This window comes from Vipera ursinii (assembly GCF_947247035.1).
Source record: "Vipera ursinii genome assembly, chromosome: 5".
Lineage (NCBI taxonomy): Eukaryota > Metazoa > Chordata > Lepidosauria > Squamata > Viperidae > Vipera > Vipera ursinii.
In genome coordinates this window covers 6,892,777-6,912,438 of record NC_139518.1, presented here as the reverse complement: position 1 = coordinate 6,912,438, position 19,662 = coordinate 6,892,777, and the positions used below count along the sequence as shown (strand labels likewise).

Sequence of the window (19,662 nt, the reverse complement as noted above, 5' to 3'; positions counted from 1 at the left end):
GGTTGCCTACCCCTGGCCTAGGCCCCTTCATGACTCGTGGACTTCAACTCCCAGAATTCCTGAGCCAGCCATGCTGAGGGGAAAGGGAGAGGTTTCCAAGCTCAGCCATGCTGGCTCAGGAATTCTGGGAGTTGAAGTCCACCAGTCATAAAAAAGCCAAGGTTGCCTACCCCTGGACTAGGGAGTCCTCAACGTACGACCACCACTAAGCCCAAAATTTCGGTTGCTAAGCGAGACACTTGTTAAGTGAATTTTGCCCCATTTTACGACCTTCCTTGCTGCAGTTGTTAATCACATGGTTGTTAAGCGAAACTAGACGTGGCTTGTGAGAAGGTCATAAAAGGGGATCGCATGACCCCGGGACACTGCAACCATCATAAATACAAACAAGGTGCCAAGCATCACGTAACACGGGGATGCTGCAACAGTCGTAAGGATGAAAAAATGGTCAAAAGTCACTTTTTTCAGTGACCTCGTAATTTTGAACGGTCACTACACTAAATGAACTGTTGTAAGTCGAGGACTGCCTGTACCATTCCAGCTTTCTCTGCCATTGCAAAAAAAAGGGGAGGGTATTTGAGGGAACGGAAGTTGTGATGCTTTTATTAACTATTGGAGACAAATTTACTAAAATGGCGTCTCTCTCAAATATTTTTGCTTGCTTAGCTCAGACAGACACAGACACACACAGACACACACAGACACACACACACACACACACACGTCAGTCCTCAATTTACATCCGGGGTCTTCAAACTTGACCCTGTTATGACTTGTGGACTTCAACTCCCAGAACTCCTCAGCCAGACATGCTGGCTGAGGAATTCTGGGAGTTGAAGTCCACAAGTCATAAAAGGGCCATGTTTGAAGACCCCTGGTATAAGATCTCCTGCTTAACCAGGAAGATCTCCAAGATCCCTTCCAACTCTGTTATTCTGTTAACTGAGGAGGAAGAATCCAGATGAATGTTAAGAAGGAGGTGGGGGAAAAAAACTGAATATTAAAGTGCCACCGTCTTCCTGTAGTGCAAACTGACTCTCCAAATTTGCAACCGCTTGTTTTTGAAGGAGTTGTCGGAATGCCATAAGTGTGGGTTACCTCAGATTAAGTGTGCTTTTAGAATGAATGAGGGAGCGTCTTCTTTCCTTATTTTGATATTTATGCAAATATGAAAGTTGATGGACAGCATTGGTAAACTTTGGCCCACTGGAGATCTCAAAAGAGAAGGCGGATGCTTAAAAATAATTCCTTTAAAGTTCAACTCTCTGGATTTTAGTGCTGCCTCATTCTAATCTTTTGTTGTCGTCGTCGTGCCTTTGTGCGTCATTCCTTCTTGAAGAGGGAAGATGAAATCGCAGAGGGCTATTCATCAATTTTCCGTAATAAACAAATATTTTTCAGGGCCATTAGATTAATCTAAGGCATCCCAAGGGTGCTTTTCTCCAAACAACAACTGGACTGTCTTGATTTTTCTTAGAAATGTTCCACTTCTCATCCAAGAAGCTTTTTCAGTTCTAATTCCTCTCCACTCTCAGAGCTGAAACCACTAAGGTCATCCAATCCAACCCTCAATCTTGTAATGATTGAGAGAATAGAATAGAATAGAATAGAATAGAATAGAATAGAATAGAATAGAATAGAATAGAATAGAATAGAATAGAATAGAATAGAATAGAATAGAATAGAATAGAATAGAATAATGGGATGGGATGGGATGGGAAATAGAATAGAATAGAATAGAATAGAATAGAATAGAATAGAATAGAATAGAATAGAATAGAATAGAATAGAACAGTGATGGTGAACCTTTTAGAGACCGAGTGCCCAAACTGCAACCCAAAACCCACTTATGTATCATCGGGTGCCGGGTGGGCGTGGCCCTTTGGGTGGGCGTGGCTCCAGTGGTAGCTGCAGACTGGGTGGGACTAAAAAGTTCAATCAATCAATTCCAACTTTGCGAGAACTTTTTTTTTTCCCCAAGAGAAGTTGAAATTGATTAATTGAACCTTTTTTTGGGTACATGGCGGCGGAGGCCTAAAGCAAAAAGGTTTTATAAAACCCAGCTGAAGGCCTAAGACTGGGGCGACGGCATGCGTACCCACAGAGGGCTTTGCGTGCCACCTGTGGCACCCGTGCCATAGGTTCGCAACCATGGGAATAGGTCTTCTAGACCAGCCCCCTGGTCAAGCAGGAGAACCTATGCCATCTCAGACAGGTGATTGTCCAGTCTCTTCTGAAAGATCTCCAGTGATGGAGTGCCCACAATTTCTGAGGGTAAGGTGTTCCACTGGTTAATTGTCCTCACTGTCAGGAAGTTTCTCCTTAATTCTAGGTTGCTTCTCTCTTTGATCAGTTTCCAACCGTTGTTTCTTGTCCTTCCCTCTGGTGCTCTGGTGAACAACCTGCCCCCCCCACTCTGCCTTGTGGCAGCCCCTTAGATACTGGAACACTGCTATCATGTCTCCCCTATTTCTTCTTTTCTTTAGACTAGCCAAACCCAAGTCCCACAGCCGTTCTTCGTATGTTTTGGCCTCCAGGCCTTTGATCATCTTAGCTGCTCTTCTCTGAATTTTTCCCAAACTCTCAACATCTTTTCTGTGATATGGTGACCAAAGTTGGCTGCAGTATTCCAGATGTGTGGCTGTTACGTCTAGTTCCACCCATTCTGGCTAACGGCGTTTTTTTTCAAGGTGATACAGGTAGTCCTCGACTTACAACCGTTCATTTAGTGACTGTTCAAAGTTACAACGGCACTAAAAAAAGTGACTTATGACCGTTTTTCACACTTATGACCGTTGCAGCATCCCCACGGTCACGTGAACAAAATTCAGACGCTTGGAAGCTGGCTGATATTTATGACGGTTGCAGCATCCCGGGGGTCCTATATGATCCCCGTTTGCGACCTTCTGACAAGCAAAGTCAATGGGGGAAGCCATATCCACTTAACAACCCTGTTACTAACTTAACAAGTGCAGGGATTCACTTAACCGCTGTGGCAGGAAAGGTCGTGTAGTGGGGCCAAACTCACTTAGCGACAGAAATGTGGGACTCAATTGTCGTCATAAGTCGAGGACTACTGGTATTGGAATGGAGGCTGCATTCTTGAAAAGCGAGGATAGATAAACTGGAAGAATGCCAGTGGGAGAGTTAAGGTTTGTCAGTTTCTTTGTTTGTTTGTAAAATCTATTGGCCACCAATCTTACCCCAGAGTTAATGTTTGACCCACAGAATCGGAGACCTGGATAAATGGGGCTGAATTTAGATGCCTTTTCCCCCACCTTCCTCTCTCCTCCATTAGGTGTCCTTTTCAGCATTGAAGTCACTTCCACGTTTTTTGCTGTCCGCAACTATTGGCGCGGCTTCTTCGCGGCCACCTTCAGCGCGTTCATCTTCCGGGTCCTTGCGGTGTGGAACAAAGATGAAGGTACGGTTGTGGTTTCTTCCTGCAGGATCTCAGGAGTGGATTAAGTGGCATCAGGAGTAAACCAGGATCTGACCCGATGGTATTGCCAAACCATTAACCATTGTACGTTTGGGGTGGAATTCTGAAACAATGGTCCCTATGTATATTCACCAGAAGCGGTGCATGCTCCAACACTGGAAGTTTTTAAGAAGAGACCAGATAGCCATTTGTCTGAAATGGTGTAGGGTTTCCTGCCTGAGCAGGGGATTGGACTAGATGGCCTCCGAGGTCCCTTCCAACTTTATTATTATTACTTTTATTATTGATCATTGCACAGTCAGCCAGATGTTCAGACTGGATTTGGCATTTTTATCTACCTATTGAATCCTTACCAAGGACCTGGAATAGGCAGATGTGGATGTTTGATGGTATTACAGATATCGTCGCAGGATGGAAGCAGTTCCTAGTAAGGCTGCCTTTTGCAATTGACTGATGGCGAATTTGTCAATGCCAATGGTGTTCAAGCGGTGCTTCAGTTGTTTTGGCATTGCACCCAAGGCACCTATTATTATTGGTACTAGCCTTGCTTGCCTTTGGCACAGTCTTTCTATTTCTATTTGTAGGTCTTTGTATTTTGTTATCTTCTCCAGTTCTTTCTTATATATTATTATTATTACTTTTATTATTATTATTATTATTATTATTATTATTATTATTATTATTATTATTATTATTATTATTATCTTATACTATCTACAATATCATACACCAGGAACAATATACATACACGTGTTAATACAGCAGGCTATAACAAACAGCAGTTACAGCAGGAAACAGAAGAGAGAAAACACAGCAGCAGAGCCTTCCTTCTGTACAAAGGCTCTTAAAGAGACCCAGACCCTGCTGGCTCTTAAAGGGACATAGACCTTGCTGAGTAATTCCCGACATTACATCATACATCTTACATCAGCTCGTTAGCTTTTAAATCATTGCCTGTGCAGTCATAAATTGAGGAGTGCCTGTATTCCTGGTACAGAGGTCTGTACACCCTTTATCTGAATTGTCCCTCTTGTCCTGTCTCACTCCAGCTTGTTCTCTTTCCCTCAGAAACCATCACGGCTCTTTTCAAAACCCGCTTCCGCCTGGACTTCCCCTTCGATCTGCAAGAGCTGCCGGCGTTTGCAGTGATTGGGTGAGCATCACTGGCTTTTTTTGTGGGGGGAGGGGGCACTCCTGCCTCTGGATGAGGAAGCCCCCCCCTCCCAAATCCACCTTCCTTCTCCTCTCCCTGCTAACCCCTCTTCTCCCCCCTTAGGATCGCCAGTGGCTTCGGAGGAGCACTCTTTGTCTACTTCAATCGCAAAATTGTGCAGTTCATGCGTAAGCAGAAGACCATCAACCGCTTCCTGATGAAAAAGTAAGGCGCGCAAAGACCCAGTTTTGGGGTCAGGGCGGGTCTCATCCTGGACGCGGAAGGGCCTTCCTATTGGAAAGTAGCTTAAGTAACTGGGTTGCAGGAAGACATCAGGCTGGGGCTGGAAAAAGGAAAAGAGAAGAGAGGCTGTTTCTGTCTGTCTGTCTGTCTGTCTGTCTGTCTGTCTCTCTCTGTCTCTCTCTCTCTCTCTCTCTCTCACACACACACACACACACACACAAATACAGTGTCAATGCTGCTAACACAGGATGTTCTTGCTTTGACAACATATGGAGATGTAGCCCTTCTCTTTCTTAATCTTTACTCTTAGAGTTAGAGTTAGAATTAGATGACACTGGTGGGGGGAGGAGGAATGTGATGGGAGTCAGTTAGACACAACAATATTATAATAGTGTGTGAACTCAGGGGTTTTGAAATAAGAGATGATAAGAAATAGGGGGGGGGGGTTGGAGAACTGGAGGGAAAGCCTGCATTTCCAACTAATTGGGGAATGTGATTTATGACTGTTAATTAGAGGAGGGAATTGTGCTTTGATACTATGTGCTAAGGGGAGGGGAATTCAGATTTTGGCTTCCGACCACCGATGCCATGCTACCCGAATAAAGATTCTTTAAGGTAAACAATGCCTCGAAGTTCTTTGAAGAGTTTCATCTGCCGGAACCAAGACATACAAACACATAGACCAGAATGGGAAGGGATGGGGTCAGCCGACTGGATGGGGCAGGTGGGCTGGGCTTTGGGGGTCTGGAGCTCCACAGCAGCTTGTGACTTCTTGGGGGTAGTGCCTGTAAACCAGGGGTCCCCAACTCCTGGTCCATGGATCCCGGACTGCGGTATGCCAGAAAACAGGCCATGCAAACAAGTGAAGCCCCATCTGCGGAGATACAGGCAGCACACAAAACCACACACACCCCTCCGGTCTGCAGAAAAACCTCTCTCCACAGAACCGATCCCTGGTGCCCAAAATGTTTGGGGGGGGGAAGAAAGAGGCACTGCTGTAAACCTTGGTGGTATAATTGGGAGACAAAGCGATGAGACAACAGCCAAGGGAACGATGAGATAAAAGTCTGGAATTGAGTCCCAGCAAGTCTTTTTGATTTGAAACGTTTCACTGCTCCGAGTAGTTTTTTCAGTCTGAGCAAGTCGGTTGTGGGTGGGGGGGGGCATATATGTTCTCCAGAGTCCCTCTGAGACGCTTAACTCTGACTCAAGAAGCCAGTCAGATAAACAGTGAAACCTTTCAGATCAGGAAAGAAAAGAAGTTCATTTGCCACGGCTCAACTTCCAGACAAATCTGTCTGGACGACCGAGGATCTTCATTGACATGGTGAAATAAAAGGTAACTTGGCCTGCAGTTCAAAAAAAAACTCTCCCTAATATCTCGGTTGGGCGATAAAATCTCTTGGGAGATTATACTATAAGACTTGCAAAGTGTTATTAATATCACCGTACAAAAAAGTAAAATTTGCTTCTGGGGCCTTGTTTTCTATTTGGTGGTGGCTCAGTGGGTTAGGACGCTGAGCTTGTCGATCAGAAGGTTGGCAGTTTGGCGGGTCGAATCCCGAGTGCCACGTAGCAGAGTGAGCGCCTGTTACTTGTCCCAGCTTCTGCCGACCTAGCAATTCGAAAGCACGTAAAAATGCAAGTAGAAAAATAGGGACCACTACGGTGGGAAGGTAACAGCGTTCCGTGCACCTTTGGCGTCTAGTCATGCCGGCCACATGACCACGGAGACGTCCTCGGACAAGCGCTGGCTCTTCGGCTTTGAAACGGAGATGAGCACCGGCCCCTAGAGTCGGAAACAACTAGCACGCACGTGCGGGGGAACCTTTACCTTTACCTTTTACAAGGCTAACATCAATCTTACATATCTGAAAGTGTATCTTCCCCCCCTCCCCTCCCCTTTATAGCTTAAGAAACTAGCCACTTTCCCTGCCATCATTCCTCCTTTGGACTCAGTTGCCTTTCATCCGACCTTTCCCTTGGCTGCATCTCTTGGGCTTCCAAGGCCATTCTCACATACTGTCGCAGGGCATCTCCGAGGGTCTCCCCTTTTTGGATCACCGGAGGGGCTTAAAGCACCAGCCTTCTCTAGCCTCAAGCCCCCAGGGCAAGTAGGGGCCAGCTTTCGATGGTCAAGCTTTTTTGCATTTAACATCGAGGGAAGTCCCCCACAAGAGGGAGGCATCACGTCCCACGTGTGGGTGAGGGTCTTCTTTTTTTTAAAAAAAAATTATATCTTGTGATGCTAAAACTAGAGTTTCATTCTGCTCCCCTCCCGGGAAAGGCAAGAAACTAAGAGATGCCTCCATAAATGTAAGAAAAGAGCAGGCAGAGGTGGGGGCGGAATTAAATGCACCATAAGTTTAGAATCCTTATGTTGCCACAAACAGGGGTAGGCAACCTTGGTTCTTTTATGACTGGTGGACTTCAACTCCCAGAATTCCTGAGCCAGCCATGCTGAGGGGAAAGGGAGAAGTTTCCAAGCTGAGCCATGCTGGCTCAGGAATTCTGGGAGTTGGAGTCCACGAGTCATAAAAGAGGCAAGGTTGCCTACCCCTGGCCTAGGCCAATTTATGACTCATGGACTTCAACTCCCAGAATTCCTGAGCCAGCCATGCTGAGGGGAAAGGGAGAGGTTTCCAAGCTGAGCCATGCTGGCTCAGGAATTCTGGGAGTTGAAGTCCACGAGTCATAAAAGAGCCAAGGTTGCCTACTCCTGGCCTAGGCCTAGGCCACTTTATTACTCATGGACTTCAACTCCCAGAATTCCTGAGCCAGCCATGCTGAGGGGAAAGGGAGAGGTTTCCAAGCTGAGCCATGCTGGCTCAGGAATTCTGGGAGTTGAAGTCCACGAGTCATGAAAGAGCCAAGGTTGCCTACCCCTGGTCTAAGCCCATTCCCCCCCTCCCTTGAATTATCTAGCGCCAATTTAGTGCCGGCCATTAATTGACTGGACTTTTGTGCAGGCCAGTTGACTTTCGTAAGAGGCTTGAAATAAACCATCTGTGCTGCAGTGTAAAGTATGGTCCCGATCCTTTGTGCCTGACAGTAAACCACACAAACCACAGTGGAGGGACAATGTGGTTTCCAGGACCACCGTGGCCCACCACCTCTGGCCTAAGCATTCAGCATCTCCAGAGGGCACCAGAATTTGGAGCTGAGGAAGCAGGAAGCAAAATTTTGAGGGGCTGCCATGTAACCCTGTACTGTTTTCTTGTGTTCTTGACAGACGCTTGCTGTTTCCTGCTCTCGTCACCTTCCTCATAGCAACGCTGACTTTCCCACCTGGTTTTGGACAATTCATGGCAGGCCAGGTAAGTTGTGAGCCCCCAAAGTAGACTGTCCAATCAGGCGTCGCGCAATCCCCAGGTAGTCCTCGACGTACGGCCACAACTGACCCTCAAATTTCCACCGTTAAGCGAGACGGTGGTTGATTGGAGTTTTGCCCTGTTACGCCACCTTGCTTGCGACAGTTGTTAAGTGAATCACTGCAGTTCTTAACTTAGTAACACGCATTGTGAAGGGAATCTGGCTTCCCCACTGACTTTTGCTTGTCAGAAGGTCGCAAAAGGGGAATCACGTGACCGTGGGATGCTGCAACGGTCATAAGTGTGAAAAATGGTCATATTCACTTTTTTTCAGTGCCGTTGTAACTTCAAGCGGTCACTAAACGAACTGTTGTAAGTCAAGGGCTACCTGTACTATTCCTCTTCTCCTTCATTTTTTTCCCCACGTTTTGCTATTTGACGCTCCGGGTGTAGAAGTGTGATGTTTGGGCCCAACAGAATATCAGCTAGTCCTCAACTTACGACCACAATGGAGCCCGAAATTTCTCTTGCTAAGCGAGACAGTTGCTAAGGGAGTTCTGCCTCATTTTCTTGCTGCAGTCACTAAGCTGACAACACCGTGGTTAAGTGAAACTGGCTTCCCCCGTTGACTTTGGCTTGTGAGAAGGTCGTAAAAGGGGAACCACAGGACCCCGGAACACTGCAGCCGTCAGAAATATGAGTCAGTTGCCAAGCATCTAAATTTTGATCACAATGATCCTGGGGATGCTGCAACAATTGTCACTTTGAACGGTCACTGTATTGTAAGTTGTAAGTCGAGGACTACCTGTAACAGAGTGGGACGGGACCTTGGAGGCCTTCTAGTCCAACCCCCTGCTCAAGCAGGGGACCCTTTACCCTTTCAGACACAAATGCTTGTCCAATCTCTTGTTAAAAACCTCCAGTGTTCAAGCACCCACAACTTCTAGAACAGTGGTGGCGAACCTACGGCAGGCATGCCAGAGGCGGCACGCAGAGCCCTCTCTGTTGGCACGCGCTCCACCGCCGCCAGCAAGTCCATCAAGCCGCCACCGCCGCCCGGAGCAGGAGCCGCGCACAGCACAAAGGAGACGAAGCAGCCAACTAGCCAGCTCGAGTAGAAGTGGTAGAGCAGAGGTCACCAACCATTGTCGATTGGCGGACTGGAAGAAAAGGGAGGGGGAAGCATTTCACATGCCTGCATGCGCCCACGGGGCCGCGAGCACGCACACGCTGCAAATGGGTCAGGGCTAGTGCCTGCGTGATACTCGCTAGCCCTGCCCCGTTCTTGCGTGGTGCAGCGCCTCGTACCTGCACCCTGCGGTGCGGCGGCAGCTGTTTTTGCACCTTGCAACCCGGGGGGCCATTTTTGTGTCCCCGGTTTTTGCGTGCCAGAGGTGGCACTCAGAGGGGCTTCCCTGCTCCCCCCCCTTGAGGGCACCACAATCCTGGTGCGGCTCTGGCACTTTGCAATAAATAAGTGGGTTTTGGGTTGCGGTTTGGGCACTCTGTCTCTGAAAGTTTCGCTATCCCTGTTCTAGAGGCAAGTCGCTCCACTGATTAATCTTCCGGAAATTGAATACAAAATTCTGGCTGCTTGACGGGTAGGGCCCAGGAGCAATCAACGCAAAGCTTTCACCAGTTAATTGTGCCCCTAACCTTCTGCCTTTTCCCTTTCAGCTCACCCAGAAGGAAACCCTGGTTACCTTGTTTGATAACCGCACGTGGGCCAAGCAGGGCCTGGCTGAAGAATTTGAGTTCGGTGGCGTTTCGGAAGCCTGGAAACACCCCCGCGCCAATGTCTTTGTCACCTTGGTGGTTTTCATTCTTATGAAGGTGTGTTGTGGCTTTGGACAGCTCTGGATAACCCTGCCTCTCCCCGGGATATTCTCCTCTAGTGGGATCTGGGAATATGAGTGTCTTTTTCCCAAAATCTGTTGGTGTTGTGGAGTCGTTGGTGCTCTCCGAGTTGGATAGTTTTCTTGCCGTCGTTTCATTACCCAACTAGGTAACGTCATCAGTGCTAGAAGAGAGAAGGGGTTGGTTCTTTGTGTATATAGAGTAGCTTCTCCTGTCACTGTTGGTGGGTGTGTTGTTTTCTTCTTCATGGTTCCTTGATTGGGTCGTTGTTGACTGTTTGATTGTTTTTCTGAGTTGGTGGTTCCTTGATTGAGATATTGTTTACGGACTGATCATTGCTTAGTATTGACCCTAATGGTAATCTCTGCTTATCTGGGTGTTAGTGTTGAACAGGGGTCTTCAAACTTGGCCCTTTTATGACTTGTGGACTTCAATGAAGGAATGGACCTTTATTGTCAAAGTACAACCATGTATACATTGAGATTGGCCGAGCCTCCCTTCCTGCCCCCACCCCCACCACAACTCACAGTGACAACAAACCCACCATTTTGTTACACCATGTGAGCTAATTGCACAACACACCGGCCTTGCAAGTCAATCATACATAAAATTATAAAATTATAAAAATTATATCCCATTTCTTGAGGGCCATGATTTGTTGTTTGGCTGGCATGCATATTTGTTGTATGATAAGAAGGTAGATACTGTGTTTAGGATGCATATTTTAAGACAGGCATTGCTGAGAGTTTGGAAGAAGTATAGACGTAAGTTAAGCAGCAAGATACCATTGTGGGCAATTCCAAAACACGCAATAGAAAATATACATGCTGGTTTCAAACATGATGTGACTACGTACAAGGAAATTTTAAGCTTGGAAAGGAATGTTTGGTGTTTGAAATCATATAGCCTCTTGCGAGAAGAGAAGGTTGTTCAAACTTGGTTTCAATATATTCAGTTACGGGCCAGGTGGAAAGAAGACCAGAAAAATGGTTTTACAATGACTGATGAAAATTTGATAAAGCAAATTAGAAATCAGGGACCAGCACATATCAAACGGATATATCTTGCATTGATAGAGATTGATTCAGAAACAGAGCTTGTTAAGGATTGTATGATAAAATGGGCCCAAAACATTCAGGAAGTTATTACAATGGACACGTGGGAAAAGATTTGGGTGAGGAATGTAAAATTTACTCAAGCTCAAAATCTAAGAGAGAACTTTTACAAAATGTTTTATAGATGGCATTTAGATCCTAAAAAGCTTGCAAGTATGTATCCGAATTACCAGCCTAAATGTTGGAGGTGTGGTGATGAAGATGCAACATATTTTCACATATGGTGGACATGTAAGAAGGTTAAGGTTTTTTGGATAAAAGTCTGGTGGAATATGCAGAAGATTTTTAAACGGAGGATAAAGTTTTGTCCGCAATTTTTTTTGTTGGGAATAATTGTCGACGCTACAGTTGTGGACTCCAAGTTGATGTTGAACTTAGTTACGGCAGCAAGACTTTTGATAGGTCAATATTGGAAGAAAGAGGAACTGCCGACCATAGAAGAGTGGACTTTAAAGGTTTCCGACCTGGCAGAGATGGCGAAGATTTCGGCCTATTTGAAAGATCATTCGCAAGAACGTTATATTATGGAATGGAGAAAATGGATTGAGTTTATCCAGAACAAGTATAGGGTTAAGAAGTTTTATGTAGCATTCGAATAAGTCTTCTTTCGTTTTTTTTCTCTTTTTCTCTTTTAGTTTTTTATATATATTTAATATTGCTAAGGTTTGTTTTATCCTATATAAGCTAGAGAGTGATGGATTTTAGAATTTATAGTTGTTAGTATATGGTTGTTTATGATTGCTTTTTTATATATATATACCTTGTATTTAGCTCTGGGAAGTCGGGGGGGGGGGAGGGGGGGAGGTAGGGGGGAGGTAGGGGGGGGAGGAGGGAGGGGGAAGGGGGGCTTTTTAAAGGAAAACTGTATTTTAAAACTTTTCAATAAAAAAAAAATATATCCCATTGAAAAGCCTAACAGCCCATGGATAAAAGCTGTTCTTCAGCCTGTTAGTACGGCTGGCTATACTCCTGTATCTCCTACCCGATGGTAGGAGAGGAAAGAGATACCGTCCAGGGTGTGAGTCGTCCCTGAGGATTTTCCTCACTCTTCCAAGGCAGCGAGCCCTGGCGGGGTCATCCAGTGGTGTCAGGGCACAGCCCACCATGTCTTGTGCTGTGCTCACCACCCTCTGTAATGCTTTCCTATCTGCGGCTGTCAGACCAGCATACCAAACCACAATACCATACGAGAGGACGCTCTCTATAGTAGAGGGTCATTAGCCATTCTTCTACCCTGTTCTTCTGCAAGACCCTGAGAAAGTGAAGCCTCTGTTGGGCCTTTCTGGCCACCTGGGTTGTATTAACTTTCCAGGTAAGTTCTTCGCAGAGGTAGATTCCCAGAAATTTAAAGGAGGAAACTCTCTCCACACAGTTCCCCCCCCCCCCAATGTAAAGTGGGGCAGGTTCCTCCTTTTTCCTCCGGAAGTCTAGCACCATCTAGACTGGGGGGGGGGTTTGTATTGTTTTTACTGGGTTTTTAAGATGTATTTTAATATGGGCATTTATTTAATCTTGTTTTAACTTTTGTAATTTTGTATTTTTATTCTTGCCCTGTTCACCGCCCTGAGTCCTTCGGGAGAAGGGCGGTATAGAAATATTATTAAATAAATAAATAAATAAATCTCTTTCGTCTTGCCGATGTTCAGGTGCACGTTGTTGTTACAACACCATATGGATAGTTTTTGTAGCTGGCTGAGGAATTCTGGGAGTTGAAGTCCATAAGTCATAAAAGGGCCAAGTTTGAAGACCCCCGGTGTTGAACAAGGGGACCAATTGTCTTCCCTGGTCTGGAAGGAGGTGCCTCAAACCACTTCCTCCTGTATTAGGAAAGATTAAGAAAAAGGATGGGATCAATCCGGTACAATCATGAGTTCTGGTTTTCTTGACAGATTACAAATTACACTGTAGCGAGCTTGTAAGAGGTACCAAGAACAAGATTGCAATCCTAGCTGTTTCTCTCAACAAAGGGAGAATATTCGCATAACAACTTTAAGCCAAAGGTCTAACAAATGAAATTGGACATCATGCTCCGTTTGTGGACAATTCACCTTTATGAGTCTTTTATGACAGCTTCTTATCGCAAAGCCAATCTGCTGGATGAGATTATGGTTTAATGCCTTGGGCAACCCTCAGAACGGGCTAAATTCAGTAACCCGATGAAGCAAGTTAACAAACCTTCCACCTTGGGGAAATTAGATTAGGCCTTTTCTTCCTGGTTGGCTAGTGTTTTTTTAAAGGCTGGGAAAGAAAGCTTTCGTAGTAAGTGAACATTCCAAATATGTGATTCTTTCTCACGTAGCTTGAAATAACTTACATCCTGGAAACCCGGAACGCTGTCCCAAAGGTGCTTTTTCAGGAGGCAACTGGACTTCCTTGTTTTTCCTTTGAAGTCTTTTCCCTTCTCATCCAAGAAGCTTCTTCAGCTCTGACTGGATGGTGGGGAACGGAAGGATTTATACTCCTTGCAGACAGCTGGTCATTTGCATTCTTTTAGAGAGTCATTGAGGCCACTTGGAGGTTTATCTGTGCCCTCAGGGTCATCTGAGTGGTGCAAAGGGGTGTGGAGCCTTCTTGGAACTGCTGACAGGACCGTGTTGTAGACTGGAGATAGATGATGTCGTATCCCTCCCCCTCTGTTGAGGGAGGGCTGTTCAAAATTGAGGGGAGGAATACGAAGGCTCCATTTGCACCACTCAGATGAGCCTGAGGACACAGATAAAGCTCCAGGTGGTCTCCACAACTCTACAAAAGAAGGCAAATGACCATCTTTCTGCAAGGAGCCTTTCTTTTAGAGCAGGGTTCTTCAAACTTGGCCCTTTTATGACGTGTGGACTTCAACTCCCAGAATTCCTCAGCCAGCATGCCTGGCTGAGGAATTCTGGGAGCTGAAGTCCACACGTCATAAAAGGGCCAAGTTTGAAGACCCCTGTTTTAGAGAGTCGTTGAGGCCACCTGGAGGTTTATCTGAGTCTTCAGGGTCACCTGTGTGGTTCAAATGGGTGTGGAGCCTTCTTGGAACTGCTGACAGGACCGTGTTGTAGACTGGAGATAGATGATGTTGTATCCCTCCCCCTCTGTTGAGGGAGGGCTGTTCAAACTTGAGGGGAGGAATACGAAGGCTCCATTTGCACCACTCAGATGACCCTGAGGACACAGATAAAGCTCCAAGTGGTGTCCACAACTCTACAAAAGAAGGCAAATGACCATCTGTCTGCAAGGAGTACAAGTCCTTCCATTCCCCACCATCCAGTCAGAGCTGAAGAAGCTCCTTGGATGAGAAGCGAAATGTCTTCAGAGAAAAACAAGAAAGTCCCGTTGCCTCTTGAAAAAGCACCTTTGGGACAACCGTGACCTGGATGATGGAGAATCTCCATAGACACTTTGAGCCCTGTCGTTTAAATGCAGCTAAGTTAACAAACACGCCAATCTGGTTTTCCAACAGAGGAACTAAGCCGGGATCTGTACTCTTATTCTTCAAAGCACCCGTGGGCAGGACAAGAAACGATGGTTGGAAATTGATCAAAGAGAGAAGCAACCTGGAATTAAGGAGAAACTTCCTGACAGTGAGGACAATCAACCAGTGGAACAGCTTGCCCACAGAAATCGTGGGCGCTCCATCACTGGAGATCTTTAAGTAGAGGCTAGACAGTCACCTGTCTGAGATGGTATAGGTTCTGCTTAAGCGGGGGGCTGGACTAGAAGACCTCCAAGGTCCCTTCCAGCTCTGTTCTATACCATTTCAAAGATTCAGGAAAGAGACTTGCAAAGTGACAGAGGAAGAACACAGAGGTATACAGATAGTCCTCCACTTACAATCATTCGTTTAGTGGCCTTCAAAGTTATTACGGGACTAAAAAAAGTGGCTTGCTACCATTTTTCACACTTAACAACCGTTGCATCATTCCCCACCAGTCACATGATCAAAATATCAGATGCTTGTCAACTGGCTCGTAGTTACGACGATTGCAGTGTCCTGGAGGGTCGTGTCATCCCCCTTTTGCGACCTTCTGACAAGCAAAATCCATGGGGAAGCCAGATTCACTTAATAACCGTGTTGCTAACTTATCAGCTGCAGCGATTCACTTAACAACTGTCGCCAAAAAAGGTCGTAAAATGGGGCAGAACTCCCCTAACAATTGTCTTGCTTGGCCACAGAAACTGTAGGCCCAATTGTGGTTGTTAAGTCAGGGACTATCTGGGGCTGGAAATTAAACATCTGGAGAGAAGGCGAAGTTTGTTTGGTCCTTTCGACATCAGACTTAACTTCCTGAAAGCCGTCTTATGAGTAGCATATCAGTGAGGGGAAAAAAACTGGAATAAGAAGTTGTAATGATTGAAGTGGCACGAAATGATTGAACAAGGCAGGAAAGCATCTGGAAGGGAGGGGAAGAAGGAGAAGGATAAATTAAAATTGATATCTCAGTCAAATTGCATCACTGGAAGACAAACAGAACGATGAAGTCAGTCCTACATCACTGAGAGTGGGTTAACAAGGCCTCTTCAATTGCCACATTAAGATAAATCATGACAATGTTAAAATAATGAGATGTCAGAGGCAGCAATCTTTTATCAAACATGGATAGATTTTATGGTTTATCTCAGTAGCAATAGACTATAATACGGGCCTAGAATGCCTTAAATAGCATTGGTGGAGCCTTGGTGGAGCAGTGGGCTGATGCCTCCTTAAGTAACACCAGCTGCCTGCAATTAGTGCAGGTTCGAGTCCCACCAGGCTCAAGGTTGACTCAGCCTTCCATCCTTCCGAGGTAGGTAAAATGAGGACCCAGATTGTTGGGGGCAATAAGCTGACTTTGTAATAATGCCGCTTGGGGCCCCCCGAAAGCCCTAATAAGCAGGCATATACATAGAATGAAGGCTATTGCTAAGCACATTGATTTGTGCTTTAAATTGTAAGCCGCCCTGAGTCTTCGGAGAAGGGCGGGATATAAATGGGATTAAAATAAAAAAATAAATAAAAATAAATAGACAAAAAAATACTACGTGTACATTACCTATATAACCCCAGTAGATTTGTTTTTGTACTTTTTAATCTCTCTTTTTTCCCCCTCTATGCATTAAAATTTATGTTGCTTTGGTTATTTGATAATGTTTCTTAATTATAGTTCAGTAAAGATCAGTTCCAGTAATTCAGTGGACCAAAAAAAAAAATCCTCAATTATTTCCTTTCCTTTCCAGCTGACAATGCTGGCTCAGACCAATAGTTGCTTTTCCATCTCCAGTTTGATTCCCTTTTTCTATCCTGGCCTTCAATTTCTTGTGTGTTTGTGTCAACTCCCCTTTTTCAAAAAATCCAAAGTAGTGGTAGTCCTCGATTTACAGCTTTTCGTTTAGGGACTGATCGAAGTTGCCATCGCACTGAAACGAATGAAAAAATGTCCATTTTTCAGACCAATGACCGTCGCAGCATCTGCAGTCTCACATGAGCAAAACTCAGACACTTGGCAACTGGCTCGTGTTTATGACGGTTGTAGCATCCCGGGGGGGGGGGTGTCATGTGATCATAAGCAAAGTCAATGGGGAAGCCAAGTTCACTTAACAACCAACCGTGTTGCTAACTTAACGACTGCGGTGATTGACTTAACAGCCGTGGCAAGAAAGGCCGTAAAATGGGGAAGAACTCACTTAACAACTGTCTGGCTTAGCGACAGAAATTTTGGGCTCAATTGTGGTCGTTAGGTCGAGGACGATACATGTTTCAATGCAGAGAAGTCTCTTGTCTCCCTCTTGATCTGGAGGTAGAGACACCATGAATTAGCTTTCTGGAACCCAGGGCCTTTCAGAGACATAAGTCAGCACCAGCCCCAGCCTTGCAGCCAATACACTAGAAGTCTTTGACTTACGATTGCAGTAGACGTCATTCATCAGGGTGGTCATTAAACGAGATATCACACGACTGCACCTAATTTTACAAACTTTTTTTTTTGGCCACAATCTATAAGGGAAAAGTCATGTGACCATCGCTTGCCATCTTCTCTGCAGGCTGCCCCATTTTTTGATTGCATTACTATATTAGATTTTTTTTATTATTATATTTCTTTTTCACATTGCCGTACCACCCATCTCCCTCAAAAGAAGGACTCCGTTCTTCGCGGTCTGCTGGGAAAAATTGCAAAGGGCGATCATGTCACCCGGATTGCTGTGACCGTCATAAACGGGAGCTGGTGGCTAAGCGCCTCAATCATGATTGTGTGGGGACACTGCAGTGGTCATTTCATTAAACGCAGAGATCAGCTGGAGGGCATCTTTTTTTCCAGTGCTGTCATAACTTCAGTCGCTGAACGAATTGTAAGTCAAGGACTGCTGGTGCAACCAACAGGCCTGCTGGCTGGAGGCTGCGAGAATGGTAGGCTAAAACCCACGAAAACCAGGGAAGCCAGCCAGTGGCGTAGCGTGGGTTGTCAGCACCCGGGGCAAGGCAACCGGAAGCGGAAATAGAGGGGTGGGTGGGCGGTGACGTCACGGCACCGCCGAAAAGATGTGCCCCGCAGCGGCGTAGACTTTCCAAGAAGAGTCGCGCGCATGCGGGATGCTTCCGGGTCCCTCTCGAGGGCGGCTGGGCGGGGCTCCGACCTGCAAGAGCCGCTGCATTCAAGCTCGCACGTGAGCCCTGCTAAATAAAGCCACGCATGCGCACGAAGCTAGGCCGGCCGGCCGGCCGGCGGGTCCGTCTTCGCTCGGCCAAGCCTGCCGGGGTGCCTGCGGGGCACTTGCGGTTGGCCTGAGCCTGGGCGGAGAGTTGGCCGCTTCTATTTATTTTATTCAGTTTATATGGCCGCCCATCTCACCTGCCGGACTCATTTCGCTTTGCAAGAAAGAGCAGCTCAAGAGCGGAGCCAAGCCAACTCTGTGCAGCCCTTGGGGCTCCCTGAGCAGCTCAGTGCGAGTGCGCCCCCCCCAGATGTTGCGCCCGGTGCGGCCGGCCCCCCCTGCACCCCCCATGCTACGCCACTGAAGCCAGCATAGAGTGTCAGAGTGTCAGCTCGAATAACCAAGTATCCAAATAAAGGCCACGATTTCTTTCATTTCTCTAAAACCTTACAGGTTTATTGAATACATAACATGGTGTAGTAGGCGAAGGAAAACTTAAGACATCTAACCAAAGCGTATAACAACGATATTCCCAGCCAAACCTCCCAGATGTCCACGTAGCTCATGTAAACACTCTCTCGTTGTTTTAAGAACCATCTGCTATCTTCTTCACACCGAATGTCCTTGAAATGTTTCCATACATCTTTATCTCAAAAAAATTGTCTGCGGAACTAGAGAGGTTTCGCTTCTCTAACTTAACCCATTTGAAGCCCCCATCTCCCTCCCCCCACTTATTCTAATGACGTTGAAAACTGCCAGGTTTTTCACTCTTGGCGTAGAGGACCCCCCCCTCCCGCTAATCAACATTTGTCTTTCTGTCTCCCTCCAGTTTTGGATGTCAGCTTTGGCTACCACCATCCCTGTGCCTTGCGGGGCCTTCATGCCCGTCTTTGTCATTGGTAAGTTAAACCCCCTGTGTCCTGTTCTCCCACTTTTTTTAAAAAAATTCCATTTATATCCCGCCCTTCTCCGAAGACTCAGGGCGGCTTACAAGCTTAGCAGTAGCCTTCATTCTATGTATATGCCTGCTTATTAGGGCTTTCATACACCCCCCAAGCGGCATTATTACAAAGTCAGCTTATTGCCCCCAACAATCTGGGTCCTCATTTTACCTACCTGGGAAGGATGGAAGGCTGAGTCAACCTTGAGCCTGGTGGGATGCGAACCTGCACTAATTGCAGGCAGCTGGTGTTACTTAAGGAGGCATTAGCCCACTGCTCCACCAAGGCTCTTTCTTTGATTTAGATTTAGATTAGATTTAGATTTTATTAAATTTATATGCCGCCCTTCTCCCTGAGGACTCAGGGCGGCTCACAACCATAAAAATTTAAAAAAACATAAAGTGAAAAATTTAAAAAAGAATTAAACGATAGATGCAATAAATACAAGACAATTTAACCCAGTAAAAAGCCTAATTAAAAAACGTAGTCAGTCCAGGCCCGCTTGTTGGAACAACCAGGTCTTCAGGTCACGGCGGATGCCCACTCCGGAGCTGCATCTTTTCTTGATATCACCCTGGATTTGAACCTTACCTTTTCCAGGCAAATACAGATAGTCCTCGCCTTACAACATTTCGTTCAGTGACCGTTCGAAGTCACAATGGGCACTGGAAAAAAGGGACTTACCAATGTTTTTTCACACTTACGACCGTTGCAGCATCCCCAAGGTCACGGGAATCACATTTCAGACGCTTGGCAAACTGCTTCATATTTATGACGGCTGCAGTGTCCTGGGGTCGCGGGATCTCCTTTTGCGACCTTCGGACAAAGCAAAATCAATGGGGAAGCCGGATTCGCTTAGCAGCCATGTTTCCAATTTAACAACTGCAACAATAACAACTGTGTGATTCTGTTATTGAAAGTGGTTTGTTTGGGGGGGGGGTTGTTTTTCTTTTAGTTCTCTTTCCATATATTTTATTGATTTTTTTTTTAA

At 46.0% G+C, this 19,662-nt stretch overlaps 1 protein-coding gene across 2 annotated transcripts in view; it reads left to right on the top strand.

Annotated features, from left to right (window-relative positions):
• The window catches only part of CLCN2 (chloride voltage-gated channel 2), a 141,523-nt gene that overhangs the window by 81,569 nt on the left and 40,292 nt on the right, over nucleotides 1-19,662 (top strand). For both annotated transcript variants that reach the window (XM_083363910.1, XM_083363909.1), the window contains exons 8-13: nucleotides 3,299-3,424; nucleotides 4,511-4,595; nucleotides 4,719-4,820; nucleotides 8,071-8,155; nucleotides 9,827-9,982; nucleotides 18,560-18,629. In XM_083363910.1, coding sequence (XP_083220036.1) covers nucleotides 3,299-3,424; nucleotides 4,511-4,595; nucleotides 4,719-4,820; nucleotides 8,071-8,155; nucleotides 9,827-9,982; nucleotides 18,560-18,629 — 624 coding nt within the window. The remainder of the gene's footprint in view (nucleotides 1-3,298; nucleotides 3,425-4,510; nucleotides 4,596-4,718; nucleotides 4,821-8,070; nucleotides 8,156-9,826; nucleotides 9,983-18,559; nucleotides 18,630-19,662) is intronic.